The sequence below is a fragment of the Carlito syrichta genome, unplaced genomic scaffold, assembly GCF_000164805.1.
Source record: "Carlito syrichta isolate Samal-C Ts95f unplaced genomic scaffold, Tarsius_syrichta-2.0.1 Scaffold305248, whole genome shotgun sequence".
Lineage (NCBI taxonomy): Eukaryota > Metazoa > Chordata > Mammalia > Primates > Tarsiidae > Carlito > Carlito syrichta.
Genome location: NW_007249344.1, coordinates 179675 through 194207, shown reverse-complemented (window position 1 = coordinate 194207; position 14533 = coordinate 179675). Strand labels below are relative to the sequence as shown.

General features: G+C 42.4%; 1 protein-coding gene across 1 annotated transcript in view; it reads left to right on the top strand.

Moving 5' to 3' along the window:
* The window catches only part of TSEN2 (tRNA splicing endonuclease subunit 2), a 55024-nt gene extending 40617 nt beyond the window's left edge, over window positions 1-14407 (top strand). The window contains exons 9-12 of the mRNA XM_008061421.2: window positions 10232-10268; window positions 11061-11172; window positions 12694-12783; window positions 14192-14407. Of these exons, the coding sequence (XP_008059612.1) occupies window positions 10232-10268; window positions 11061-11172; window positions 12694-12783; window positions 14192-14251 (299 nt within the window). The 3' untranslated portion in view covers window positions 14252-14407. The remainder of the gene's footprint in view (window positions 1-10231; window positions 10269-11060; window positions 11173-12693; window positions 12784-14191) is intronic.
* The last annotated feature ends 126 nt before the right edge of the window (window positions 14408-14533 follow it).

Genomic DNA, 14533 nt, shown 5'->3' with positions numbered 1-14533 from the left:
GGTCTTTGAGCCCTGTCACTTCTGTGTTCCATGTGTTTTTGAATCTTTTTAAATACTTGAAGAAAGTCAATTCAATCTTTAAAAATCTTTAGATGCTCTAAAACAGGATGTGCTTAACCTAGAATCGTAGGATATTCTTCAGGCACCTTGGCACTCCTGAAATTCTTTTCAAAATGTTATTTGTAGATTGGTCCATTTTTCTGGGTCAAGAGTCTAGCTTTCATTAGTTTCTCAGAGGAGATCATCAGTCTAAAATAAGGGCTAAGGATAGCCCATACTTCCAAGATACATGGTTTATTTTGTTTTTCATGCCTGGATCTCAGGTACAGATAGTCCTAACTCAGGGTTACCACACAAATATCAAAATTAACTTGAGATTAGTTTGCTAGACTTTGAGATGGCCACAGATCATGTCGTTTAAATGAATGATGTGCCTGTTTCGTTTTTCTTCATTGGCTTCCCGCCTTATTCTCCTTGTCATGCTTCTTTAATAACCTACTCAGCCGGGCTCAGTGGCTCAGCCTGTAATCCCAGCATTTTGGGAGGCTGAGGTGAATGGATTGCCTGAGCCTGCAGGTTCGAGACCCACCTGGGCAACTTGGCAAGACCTCATCTCTACAATAAATCAAAAATTAGCCAGCATGGTAGCGTGCGCCTATAGCTCTAGCTACTTGGAAGGCTGAGGCAGAAGGATTGCCGGAGCCCAGCAGGTCGAGGCTGCGGTGGCCGGGAGCGGCCACTGTACTCCAGTCTGCGTGACGGAGTGAAACTCCAACTCAAAAAAAAAAAAAGAGGGGGCATAAGGTAGTAGAGAGCTCTTGGGTTCATGGCTGCCTCTACCTCCGACTACCCGGATGACCTCACATGAGTTCCTTAAGCTGTTTGCTCATCGTATCACAGAATCTTCATAAAACACTTATTAGAAGTGCAGTCAGAATGTATAGTAGCCCCTCTTTATCCTTAGTTCCAGTGATCTGAGGTCAGCTCAGTCCAAAAATGTTAAGATACTTAAAAGATACCACATTCACATAACTTACTGTTATAATTGTTCTATTTTATTATTAATGTTCTTAATCTCTTATTGTGCCTCATTTATAAATTAATCTTTATCATAGATATGTGTATAGGAAAAAACAGTATATTTTAGAGTTTGTTATTATCCACAACTTCAGGTACTCACTGGGAACTTGGAACATGTCCCCACAGATAAGAGAGCGCAACTATATACTAAGAAGGCATTGGGCGTTTCATAGAGAAAACTTTCCTAATTTTAAAATAAAGTACCTCAGAAGGACAGTTAGAAGGACAGATGGATAGGGAGATGGACTTTTGAAAACAGAAAAAGAAAAAAACTCCTTATTTTATAATTCCCTGGAGGTCTTTGCTGCAGAAGGGGCATGTCATCCATTTCTAGTCACTTATGCAAGGGGGGAACTCACAAAAAACCCAGAATTATCTTTTGAGGGGTGGACCCCTTGTAGTACAGGCTTACCCTTCTAGGGAAGTGTTTTAGGAACCCATTGGCATCAGCATACCAGCTAGTGTTGTTGTGAGAGGCTGCGTTCAACTTCAGTGAAATTCTTTTTTGGAGATTCTTTCAACGCATTTGCCTATTTCATGATGAGTGATTTCCAAGCGCACCTGTCCACACTGCACTGAGTGTTCAGCAGTTTTTGACCAAAAAATGTCATTACCCCTGTACTCCACCCTCCCTATTCACCTGATCTTGCTCCAAGTGACTTTTTTGTTTGTTTGTTTCCCTGAATGAAAAAAGTCCTCAAAGGGAAACATTTAGCCAGTGTGGAAGAGGTGAAACAAAAAATGGCAGAAGCACTAAAAGGTACCAAAATGCATGAGTTCAAAAACTGTTTTGAACAGTAGAAAAGCTTACTGATGGGTGTATTGCGTCAAACGGAGTGTACTTTGAAGGTGACTGAAGTTTAAATATGTAAGAATAAATACACCATTTTTTATAAATAAATTCTAGGTTCTTTTGGATCCCCCTTGTGTAATTAATGTGGGATCAGGTCTCTGACTCACCCACGGAGTCAAACTGGCCTAGCAGCAACATCAAGGACAAGTTCACAGTCTCTGCTTTAGCAAGGGTTCTCGGCCAGTAATACCCTGAGGTGTGAGAAATGACTTTCCAAATTCTTCCTCTTTTCCAGGCATGGCTACAGGGTGCCTACTGCTTTATAACAATATCATTTTAATTTTGGAGCCCAGTGAGGTAATCACAATGTACCCTAGAACTGACAACATAGGTTAAAACCTAAGACAGTCTCTGTTAACAGTTGTTTTTCCTTAGGGCTGTAATGACTCATGATAAAGGGCCATTATGAAATTCACATTTTATCAGGGAAACTTTTTCCTTGAATAAATTTTGTCAATCAAATTTCATTCCAGAAGAAATACTTGGAGCAAGTGATAGGGGCCCCAAAGGGCAACTGTCAAGCTAGTTGACCTGATCGCCTGCTGGTGGGAGCCAGGCCAGAAGCCAGTAGGGAGCTTTCCTTGCATTCCCCCACACAGCAGCTCCTGTGTCAGCTCCTGGAGCTAGCCAGGCACCTTGCCTTGGTGTTTTCTCCTGTGTCTCATTTAATCTTCACACTCCTGTGAGGCCTGTAGTATTAGTCTCTTCATAGCTGAAGAATTTGAGGTTTAGAAGGATTAGGTAACTTGTCTATAGTTCCACAGCTAGTAAGTAGAGAGATCAGGGCTGTCTAGATCTGAGCTCCATGTCTTTCTACCACACCTAACTCATGTTTCCTCCAAGAAGCCAGAAAGTGACTCAGGGTTTATATTATCTTACATATACAGTTATGAATTGACTTGGTTTGATGGGACCCAAAGGTCTAGTTACTCCTAAGCCTTCTCACCGACCCCAATTTTGGATTTGCATTGATTAATGCAGTTTGGTAGTATGATTTCTTAGCTCCCTGCATATTAGAAGTCCCAGCACAGAAGTGGAAAGATGGGAGTCATTGAAGCCAGTAGAGTTAGATTTTCCAGAGCCAAAAGGAAACATGTGTCATGACATCCAGCCCAGAGACTGACAGTTCTGTCCCCAAGGCAGAGAACAGCACTGTACTTGTCATAGGACAATAAGATTTGTCTTTTTTCCATCTCCCTCTTTGGTTATTTTCTAAACTATCTCTTGGCCTATTTTCTAGCTAAACCTTTAAAAATTAATTTTTTTCTGAGTCAAAGTCTTACTCTGTCACCCAGGCTAGAGTACGATACTCCTGCCTCAACTTCCTGAATAGCTGGGACTACAGGTGTGCACCACCATGCCCAACTAATTTTTTTTATTTTTTGTAGAGATGAGGTCTTGCTCTGTTGCCCAGGCTAGCCTTGAACTCCTGAGCTCAAGCAATCCTTCTTCAGCCTCCCAAAGTGCTGGGATTACAAGCGTGAGCTACTGCACATGGTCAAAAGTTAACATTTTAAAATTTGCATTCATGATCTATATTGATTCATAAGTATTTCTGCATGTAGCCCCAAAGAATAAGGGCATTCTCCTATATAATACTATCGAATACCTAAGAAAAATTAGTTATTCAGTAATATTATCTATATATCTAGTCCATACTTAAATTTTCCCAGTCCCTAAAATATCTTGTGTGGCTTTTTTTTTGTCCTTTATTTTTATTTTTATTTTTTTTGAGTTGAAGTCTCACTCTGTCGCCCAGACTGGAGTGCAATGGCCGCTCCCGGCCACTGCAACCTCAACCTGCTGGGTTCCAGCGATCCTTCTGCCTCAGCCTTCCAAGTAGCTGGAACTACAGGCGTGCACTACCACGCCCGGCTAGTTTTTTATTTATAATGGAGATGAGGTCTCGCCAAGTTGCCCAGACGAGTCTCGAACCTGCGAGCTTAGGCAGTCCACTCACCTCAGCCTCCCAAAGTGCTGGGATTACAGGCTGAGCCACCGAGCCTGGCCTATTTTTTTTTTTTTTTTCCGAGTTGGAGTCTCACTCTGTCACCCAGCCTCGACCTGCTGGGCTCTGGCGATCCTTCTACCTCAGCCTTCCAAGTAGCTGGAACTACAGGTGCGCGCTACCACACCCAGTTAATTTTTGATTTATTGTAGAGATGCGGTCTCATCAAGTTGCCCAGGCGGGTCTCGAACCCATGGGCTCAGGCAATTCACTCACCTCGGCCTCCCAAAGAGCTGGGATTACAGGCTGAGCCACCGAGCCCGGCCTTATTTTTTAATTTTTTAGAGATAGGATCTCACTCTTTTGCCCGGGCTGGAGTACAGTGATGCAATCATAGCTCATTGCTGCCTTGAACTCCTGAGCTCAAGCAATCTTCCCACCTCAGCTTTCCAAAGTGCTGGGATTATAGGCATGAGCCACCACACTTAGTTGTTTTTATATTTTTGATACAAGTGCAGGTGAAGGCTCATTCATCACATTTGGTTGTTATATCTCCCTTTTCGTTACCTAGGGCTACCATAAGAAAGTACCACAAACTGAGTGACTCAAACCAACAGAAGTTTATTCTCTCCCTCTTCTAGAGGCCAGGAGTGTGAAATCAAAGTGACAGCAGGGCTGGTCTCCCTCCAAAGGCTTCAGGGGAGAGCCTGTTCCTTGCCTATTCCAGCTTCTGGTGGCTTAGACATTCCTTGGCTGTGGCTGCAGCACTCCAGTCTCTGCCTCCTCCTCATCTGTGCCAAATCCCCCCCCACTCACCGCCTTCTCTATAAAGACACTCATCATTGGATTTAGGACCCACCCAGCTAATCCAGCATGATCTCATCCCAAGATCCTAAACTTAATAACATCTGCAAAGACACCTTTTCCAAATAAGACCAGATTCACAAGTTTCAGGGTTTAAGACATGAATATGTCATTTTTGGAGGCTGTGCTGTTTGACCCGCTGCAGTCTCTTTGGTCTCTCTTAATCTAAAATAGTTCCTCTCCCTTCTTGTTTTGTTTTTCATGATGTTGACTTTTTTTGAAGAACCTATACAGGATGTTCTCCATTCTGCATATGTCCAGTTGTTTCCTCATGATCGTATTCAAACTCAGCTCTTTAGGCAGTGTGTGTGCTTACTGTACACAGGTACATGACGTCAGGTTGTCCTCTTGATGACACTAAGTGATCGTTTGGCTAAGGTGACCATTGTCAGTGTCTCTTGTAAAGTTTTAGTTTTTCCTTGGTAATTAACAAGTAATTTGTAGGGTGACACTGTAAACAGCTGGTTCCCCACTAATTTTATGGCTGTCTGAATTAATTTTTGTCCTAGTCATCATTTTCTAAACGTTCTTCCTTCCACATCTCTGTCATTCATCTGTAAAAGTTTTCCTTTTGTAAGTCCCTGTTCTTTCAGACATGACATCATTTTTATTTATTTATTTATTTTTAAGCACAGGACAACATGCTGAACAGACTTTTTTTCTTTTTTGAGTTGGAGTCTCACTCTTGCCTAGGCTGGAGTGCAGTGTCAGGCTCACAGCCACTATAGCCTTGACCTCCTGTACTCAGGCAATCCTTCTGCCTCACCCTTCCAAGCAGCTAGAACTACAGGTGCGAGCCACCATGCCCAGCTAATTTTTTAAAAATTTATTATAGAGACGAGGTCTCGCCAAGTTGCCCAGGCTGGTCTCAAACCCCTGGACTCAGACAATCCTCTTGCCTCAGGCTCCCAAAATGCTGGGATTACAGGCTTGAGCCACTAGGCCTGGCCTCTTATTTTTAAATGCCCAGTATTTCTCAGACTTCTGAAGCTTTCATCTTTCTACTTGGGGGGTGTTTTTGTAAAACAATTTCATTTTTCCCTGAGTACACTATCATTATACAGTCATGTGCTGTATAACAACATTTTAGTCAACAATGGACCACATATATGATGGTGGTCCTGTAACATATTAATGGAGCTAAAGAATTCCTGTTGCCTAGTAATATCGTAGCCATCGTGCTGTCCAACACAACGCATTACTTGCATGTTTGTGGTGATGCTGGTATAAACAAACCTGTACTTCCAGTCATATAAAAGTATAGCACATACAATTATGTAGAGAATATAATACTTGATAACAAATGACTGTGTTACTGGTTTATTTATTTACCATACTTTTTTTTTTTTTTTTTTTGATTTGGAGTCTCACTCTGTTGCCCAGACTAGAGTGCAATGGCCGCTCCCGGCCACCGCAGCCTCGACCTGCTCGGCTCCGGCGATACTTCCGCCTCAGCCTTCTGAGTAGCTGGAACTACAGGCGCGCGCTACCACGCCTGGCTGATTTTTTGATTTATTGTAGAGATGAGGTCTCGCTGCCCAGGTGGGTCTCGAACCCGCGGGCTCAGGCAATCCACTCACCTCAGCCTCCCAAAGGTGCGGGATTACAGGGATGAGCCACTGAGCCCGGCCTATTTACCATACTTTTTATTGTTATCTTAGAATGTATTCCTTCTATTTATATGTTTAAAAGTTAGTTGTGAAACAGCCCTAGACAAATCCTTCAGGAAGTATTTTTTGAAAAAGGCATTGTCATCATAAGAGATGACCACTCCATTCATGTGATTGACCCCGAAGACCTTCCAGTGGGACAAGCAGTGCAGGTGGAAGACAGTGATGCTGATGATCCTGACCCTGGATAGGCCTAGGTTCATGTATGTGTCTTAGTTTTTAGCAAAATTTAAAAAGTAAAAAAATAGGCCAGGCACAGTGGCTCAAGCCTGCAATCCCAGCACTTTGAGAGGCCAAGGTGAGAGGATTCCCTGAGCCCACGGGTTCAAGAACAGCCTGGGCAAATTGCCGGACCTTGTCTCTACAATAAATCAAAAAATTAGCCGGCCGTGGTAGTGTGCACCTGTAGTTCCAGCTACTTGGAAGGCTGAGGCGGAAGAATCACTGGAACCCAGCAGATCGATGCTGGAGTGGTGTGAGCATGCCACTGCACTCCAGCCTGGGCAACAGAGTGAGACTCAAACTCAAAAAAAAATGCTCAAAGTGGTTACCATCAGTGTCCAGACACTTCTGATTATGTATACATTTTCATTTTTTGGCATATATATATATATATATATATATATATATATATATATGGATTACCTGAGCCTGCGGGTTCGAGACCAGCCAGGGCAACTTGGTGAGACCTCATCTCTACAATAAATAAAAAATTAGCCAGGTACGGTAGCATGTGCCTGTAGTTCCAGCTACCTGGAAAGCTGAGATGGAATATATAAAATAAAAATAAATAAATAAATAAAAAATATATATATGTGTGTGTGTATATATATATTTGTTGTTGTTGTTTAAGTCAGTATCTCACACTGTTGCCCAGGCTAGAGTGCAGTGGCACAATCATGGCTTACCGCAGCCTAGACCTCCTGGGCTCAGGTAATTCTTTGCTTCAGCCTCCTGAGTAGCTGAAACTACATGTTCATGCCACCACACTCAGCTAATTTTTTTATTTTTGTAAAGGCAGTCTCAATATTTTGCCTAGGCTGGTCTTGAACTCCTGGGTTCAAGCAATCCTCCTGTCTCAGACTCCCATAGTGCTGGGATTTCAAGCATGAGCCACTGTACCTGGCCTTTTATGCTATACTTATACTGTACCTTTTCCACGTCTAACTATGTTTAGAGACAAAGAAACTTACCATTTTGTTCTAATTGGCTACAGTATTCAGTCCAATAGCATGCTATACAGGTTTGTAGCCTGAGAGCAGTAGACTCTACCCACGGTGTAGGTTTTAGTAAGCTATACCATCTAGGTTGTATAAGTATACTCTATGATGATTGGGCAATGATGAAATCACCTCAAAATACATTTGTGTTGTTAAGTGACGCATTGATTGTAATTGCTGTTATTTTAGTTAACTTTGTGGGCACCTACTGTGTGCCACACACAGTGCTAATACTTTTGCCTTCATAATAACCCCCATTTTTATAAGAAATTTGATGTGCAGAGTTGTCCCATGATCTTGGCACTGCTGAGACTTAACCATAGGTCTGTCTGCTGCAATGTTCATGCTTTAACTCCTAAGCTGTGCCACCATTGGAATCTATCATCAGAAATTATCTGTCTTACTGGGAATTGGGAGGGAAGAAATGACCTGCCTTGTGGGTGTGAGCTGCTTCCAAGCTTTGTAATGGTCCATGTGCATATTGGATTAAAGATGTGTATTTGATCTCAGGTAGTGGCATTTGAGAGCAAAAAAAGATCATAATTTTTCCTGATGTCTTCATTTTAGAATTTTGGAAACGGGGGCTCAGAAAAGTTAATAACTTGCCTAAAGTCACACATGTACTTTGGGAAGCAGAGATTAGGCAGCAAACAAACCTCCTGAGCTCACTTTCATTCCAGTATATAGTTTCCTTTCACTACTCTGTATCTCAAAAAGTTGAGAATTTTATGTTTGGATAGTTATTTAAATCTGTGCCACAGTAAATTTGAGCTGACTTGCCAAATACTTTAAATAGGAAATAAGGAGACATGACCATGGAAAATACAGATTAGCAAAACAAGACTAAGTGCAGGGGTACTATGTTGTCCTTGGGGTCCTATACAGTTACCAGAATCATGCTACAAATTTTGCTTTGAGCTTCCTGAGCCAAAGGAAAACGTGATTAGCTACGGGATTGATATGTCCAAAAAGAAAAATTATATCAAGTCCTCAAGGGAAACAAAAAACTTTTTCTTGAACTTTTCTGCATTGGTTTTAGCACAGGGGACAGCTAACAGCTTACAGATGTAATTTTGTGTTAGTTGTTGCAATTCCCTGTGGTTACATATAACTCCAAGTTTCAGGGGCTTAACAATAGAGTTCATTTTTTGTTCATGTGAAATCTAAAACTGTGTCCCTTATTGGTGACCAGATAATTCCAAAAGGTGCTTCAGGACCCAGGCTTCTTCCTTGTGGCTCAAAGTCTTTAACTTGCAGTGTCTAGGTCACCTGGAGATAGGAACAAGTACAGGCTTTGTGTGATAGAGTGTATTATGGGCCATCCTGGAAGTGTCACACAGCACATGGCCACGCCTGACTGCTCGGGAGACTGAGAACTGTGGTCAGGCCACATGCCCAGGGGGACGATGCCGTGGATTTGGTGAACAGCTAACCAGTCTCTGTAGATCCTATGCCTCTGAAGGGCTCCCTGCCAAGTGCCAGAGTCTCTGGCCCCAGGTTCCTTCACCAAGTGGCTTTTCTTGGTCTAGTAGTAGTACAAACTGGTGCTCAAGTGGCTTGTATGGTTCTATGACTTTTGTCTTCAATCACTTGACTTTGAATTTTTAAAAACAGGCCGGAGTCTTGTTCATCTCTATCACCAACACTTACCACAGTACCTGGCCAGAGAAGCCACTCTTTGAATTACATAGATATAAAATTTTTATTTTATTCTTTTATTTTGAGACCGGGTCTCACTCTGTTACCCAGGCTGGAATGCAGTGACTCAGTCATATCCTATTACAGCCTCAAACTCCTGGGCTTAAATAATCCTTCCACCTCAGCCTCCCAAGTAACTAGGACTACAACAAACCGTACCATGTCTGGCTAGCTTTTTTTTTTTTTTGTAGAGGTGAGGTCTCTATGTTGCCCAGACTAATCTCAAACTCTCGCAAGCAATCCTCCCACCCCAGCCTCCCAAAGTGCTAGGATTACAGGCTTGAAACTCTGTGCCCAGCCTTGCTTGAATTTTGATTTGGAATTTATTTGCTAAGTGAGGTCAAGGAATCAGAGTTTTGGCAACAGATTTGCTTTGCTCATTGCACTTTATTTCAAGAAAAAATATAGTTTAGATTTTAAAATAGACCACAGGGCATATTGCAGATTATCTGTCTACATACAGATAATTGGATAGTTACCTCTCCTTGGAGAAGAAAAATAATAATAAAGTAAGCTTAGCCTAGGCAAAATAGTGAGAACTTGTCTCTACAAAAATCAAAAAATCAGCCGGGTGCACACCTGTAATCCTAGCACTTTAGAAGGCCACGGTGAGAGGATTGTCTGAGCCCAGGAGTTCAAGACCAACCTGGGCAACATGGCAAGACCTGGTCTGCACAGTAAATAAAAAAATGAGCCAGGTGTGGTAGTATGCACCTATGGTCCCAGCTACTCGGAAGGCTGAATTACCTGAGCCTAGAAGGTTGAGGCTATGGTGAGCTGTGATCATACCACTGCTCTCCAGCCTGGATGACAAAGTGAGACCCTGACTCTAAATAAATAAAGTAAGTAAGCTTTTGATTTTTAGTGGTTATACTTTTTTTTTCTTTCTTCTTTACAGTGCTGTATCGGAAAGGCCCTCCATTTTACCATGCAAGGTTTGGAGTGATTTTAAAATAAATTAATGATTTAAGGGGATACAAGGAAACTTCAGGCATCAATTTTAATTTTCAGTGCCATAGAAACAATTAAAAATCATGTTTCTTGTGGCCCGACAAATGCTATATGTCTGTGCCTTATATACTAATATTGTTATACATAGCATGATATATAGTTTATGAGTTCCAGTGTTAAACATTGAGTTAATCTTTGTCATCTTAATATCAGTGAATATTAGCATCTGAACAGTTAAGTGGATTTATAGCTTTCATTTTGGGAAAACTGTTTTTTTCCTGTGTTAAAATCAGCCTGAAAATTTGTAACTTTAATGAATTTTAGACCGAGCTCAGTGGCTCAGCCTGTAATCCCAGTACTTTGGGAGGCCAAGGGGAGTGGATTGCCTGAGCCCACGGGTTTAAGACCAGCCCAGGCAACTTGGAGAGACTTTGGCTCTACAATAAATAAAAAATTAGCCAGGCACAGTAGCGCACACCTGTAGTTCCGGCTACTTGGAAGGCTGAGGTGGAAGGATCGCCAGAGCCCAGCAGGTCGACTGCTGGGGTGGCTGTGAATGTGCCACTGCGCTCCAGCCTGGGCAACGGAGTGAGACTCTAACTCAAAAAAGAATGAATTTTAAAATATTTTCTCAATAGCAGTAGGGGTATTTAGGATCAGATGATGTACATTTTATTTTCTGTATCTTCATTCTTGACAGGACAAGCGGTATTCTTTTTAAACAGGTTGATTTCATTTTTTCTTTATTTTTAAAATTCTTTTTCTGTGTTTTCCAGTTATTCTGTCATTATTGAGCTAGTTGATGACCATTTTGAAGGCTCTCTCCGCAGACCTTTCAGTTGGAAGTCCCTGGCTGCTTTGAGCAGAGTTTCTGTTAATGTCTCCAAGGTAACACAACATCAGCTTTGGCATTCAAGTATCACTTAAGTGGTTTGGGTTTTTTTTTTTAATAGAGGCTGGGTGTGGTGGCTCATGCCGGTAATCACAGCACTTTGGGAAACTGAGGTGGGAGGATCGCTTGAGGCTAAGAGTTCAAGACCAGCCTGGAGAACATAGTATGACTCTGTATCTACAAAAATAAAAAACTAGCCAGGCATGGTGGTACATGCTTGTAGTCCTTAGCTACTTGGGAGGCTGAAGCAGGAGGATCACTTGAGCCCAGGAGTTCAAGGCTGCAGGGATCTATGGTTGTACTGTACTCTAGCCTGGGTGACAGAGCAAGACTCTGTCTCTTTTTTTAAAAAAATGTTTTAAATAAACAAAATAGAGATGAAGTCTTGCTATGTTTCCCAGGCTAGTCTTGAACTCCTGGGCTCAAGAGATCCTCCCACCTCAGCCTCCCTTAGAGTACAGACATGAGCCACCTTACCAGCCAGATTTTTTTTAAGAGGTAGTAGAATCAAAAATGTCACATGTAGAAACTTCCCATTGTTCCTGCCATTGACACTGTGAAAGATTTAGGGTCATTTGCACCTTCCCCTTATTGGGATTGCTAAACACTACCACCCTATTGTTTTACCCATCCTAAAGATGAGAAATCTAAGGTTCAGAGAAGTTGAGTGACTTAGTCCAAGATCTTGCAGTTCATGTGCAGGCCTGCACTTCAGACCCATAGCCAGATGGCTTCCAACTCGTGTTGTCACATCCTGTTGCCATCAAAGACAAGCGCGATTCCTCTTATAGGAGGACTATCGGGAATGAAAGCTTTGTGTGTTCTTGTTACTCAGTGACTTGCTGACTGAAAACAAACTGTGGTCACCCTCCAGCGTGGTCCCCACGCCACTGGAGGGGACTGCTCTTGAGAACAGGTTAAGTTGCCTAGTCCTTAGCTTGGTCCTGTAGAAAACAGGGAGCCTATACTGTTTCTAGGATTTTTATGCCCATATATAACATATATCTAGTAATTTGTCACTTAATGTTGTTGAGAGGTTTTTGGAAAACTATGACTCTAAGAGAAATGCTGTAAAACAAAAACAATTTTTGTTCTCATCATTGTTGTAGGAAAATGACATTGAAGGGAATGAAGTTCTTTGAGGACCTGCTGTATGACATCGTTTTGTTTAAAGCCAGTTTCCAAGAACCTATCAACAACGTTAAGTGAGGACTTACAGTATTTAATATTTTAAATGCTGTGTTTATAATCAGTAGATATGCTTATATCCCTTGCCATGTTCCGTGATTACTAACTGAACATGGCAAAATATCCTAACAGATCCTTAATCAAGAATGTAAGCCCCAGTTACATATTCCCAGGGGGAAGCTGATGTGCTCTGTGAATTTCCACATTTTGGTATTTCCAAGGAGCACACAGTAAAAGAGAATGGAGACCACCTGCATTTCATGCTTGATGCATCCACATTTACACTATTATTTTGTATGGCATGGAAATGGTTTTTCATTTCTCAATAGGAACTTATGCTGTGCTATCTGATTAAACCCTCTACTATGACTGACAGAGAAATGGAGTCACCAGAATGTATGAAAAAAATTAAAGTTCAGGTGGGTAAACTCAGTGACGAATCCATGTCATCCCAAAGATTCTGTATATCATATTGTACCCTCTGTAACTTGTGATCCATATATATATATTTTTGTGTGTGTATATGTGTGTGTGTGTGTGTGTGTGTGTGTGTGTGTGTGTGTGTGTGTGTCAGAGTCATACTCTACTGCCCAGGCTGGAGTTCATTGGCACGCTCACAGCCACAGCAGCCTCAACCTGCTGGGTTCAGGGGATCCTTCTGCCTCAGCCTTCCAAGTAGCTGGAACTACAGGCATGCACTACCACTCCTGGCTTAGTTTTTGATTTATTGTAGAGATGAGGTCTCACCAAGTTGTCCAGGCTGGTCTCGAACCCCTGAGCTCAAGCAATCCCCTCACCTCAGCCTCCCAAAGTGCTGGGATTACAGGCTGTAGCCACTGCGCTGGGCCTGTCCCAATATTAAATGAGAACAGTCTTGTTTTGGGAATAGAGTGCCTTCTTGGCTATGTGAGCCTGTCTCTCACCTCTTCCCTACTGAATCCACTGGACACAGAGTCTGTGCTGACTCCCGCTATTCCTTAAATTTCTCACTTCTTTGCCTGTGATGTCCCATCACTCAGCTGAAACTGCTTTCTCCTAGATGGCCTGGTCAAGCCAGGACCTCTCACAGGTCTCATTCCTAGGGACCAGGGGTGTCCGTCCCCATTGACTTGCTCCCTCCTGTGCTTCTGGTCTGGCTTCTGGGCTTCAGTATTGAACTGAACCTCCTCTGTCTTCTGGCTGGTTTTTCTCTGCCAGGGCTGCCAAGTTCCTTGTCCATCCTCCAGTGTGTCTGTTCATGTGTCTGCACCCCTCCCTGCTGCATGTAGAGCCTTGCTTGGCCTCTGGCTCCTCCCCACATCCACTGTGTGTTTCCCTTCTCTCGTGTACTTTTTGTTCTCTTCCTCCTTATTCACACCATCCTAACTACTACAGACCTGCTGGTTGGTCTCTAAGACCCCTGTGCCTCCTCCCGTCAGTTGTCTTCACTAGGGTAGTTTCTCATAAAATGCTGGTCAAAATCTACTTCTCCCTTCTCAGTGACTAACCCAGATACAGCAATGCCATTGCAGACTGGTTCTGTTGTTGAATACTAACTTTCATAGCATCAGGCCTATTCCTAAAATGTGCTAGTAGAATACCATGGCTGAGGCCAGTTTAGCTCTTAAAATCTTTGGAAGATTATCTATTATGGTAGATAATACTTGCATGTTAGGTTGATATTGTTGCATTCACATTTTCTCCACGTGCTTCTGTTATAAAGATGGGAACAGTATCATTATTATGTAGGCAGTTCTTTGTGAAATGTAACTGTGATGCTAAATGCTTGGAATGTTCTTACATTTCTGTTTTTAAAATTCCGTTACCTTTTGTTTTGATTGGTTGCAGGAGGTGATTCTAAGTCGCTGGGTTTCATCGCGAGAGAGGAGTGACCAAGATGAACTTTAGCAATTCAACTTCAGATTTCTAACTTCACCACAACTGTTTATTGAATCTCCTAGAGTCTGCAAGGTTTAGGGCTAGGTAAAGTTCTTTTACTGTAATTGCCCATTAATTGAAAAGTTTTAAAGTGGTGCTGCTGTCGCCAGAACACTATCAGTGTTTTTTTTTTTTTTGAAAGTAGAATTTATAGCCGGGCTCGGTGGCTCAGCCTGTAATCCCACGCCTTTGGGAGGCTGAGGTGAGTGAATTGCCTGAGCCCGCGGGTTCGAGACCCGCCTGGGCAGCCTG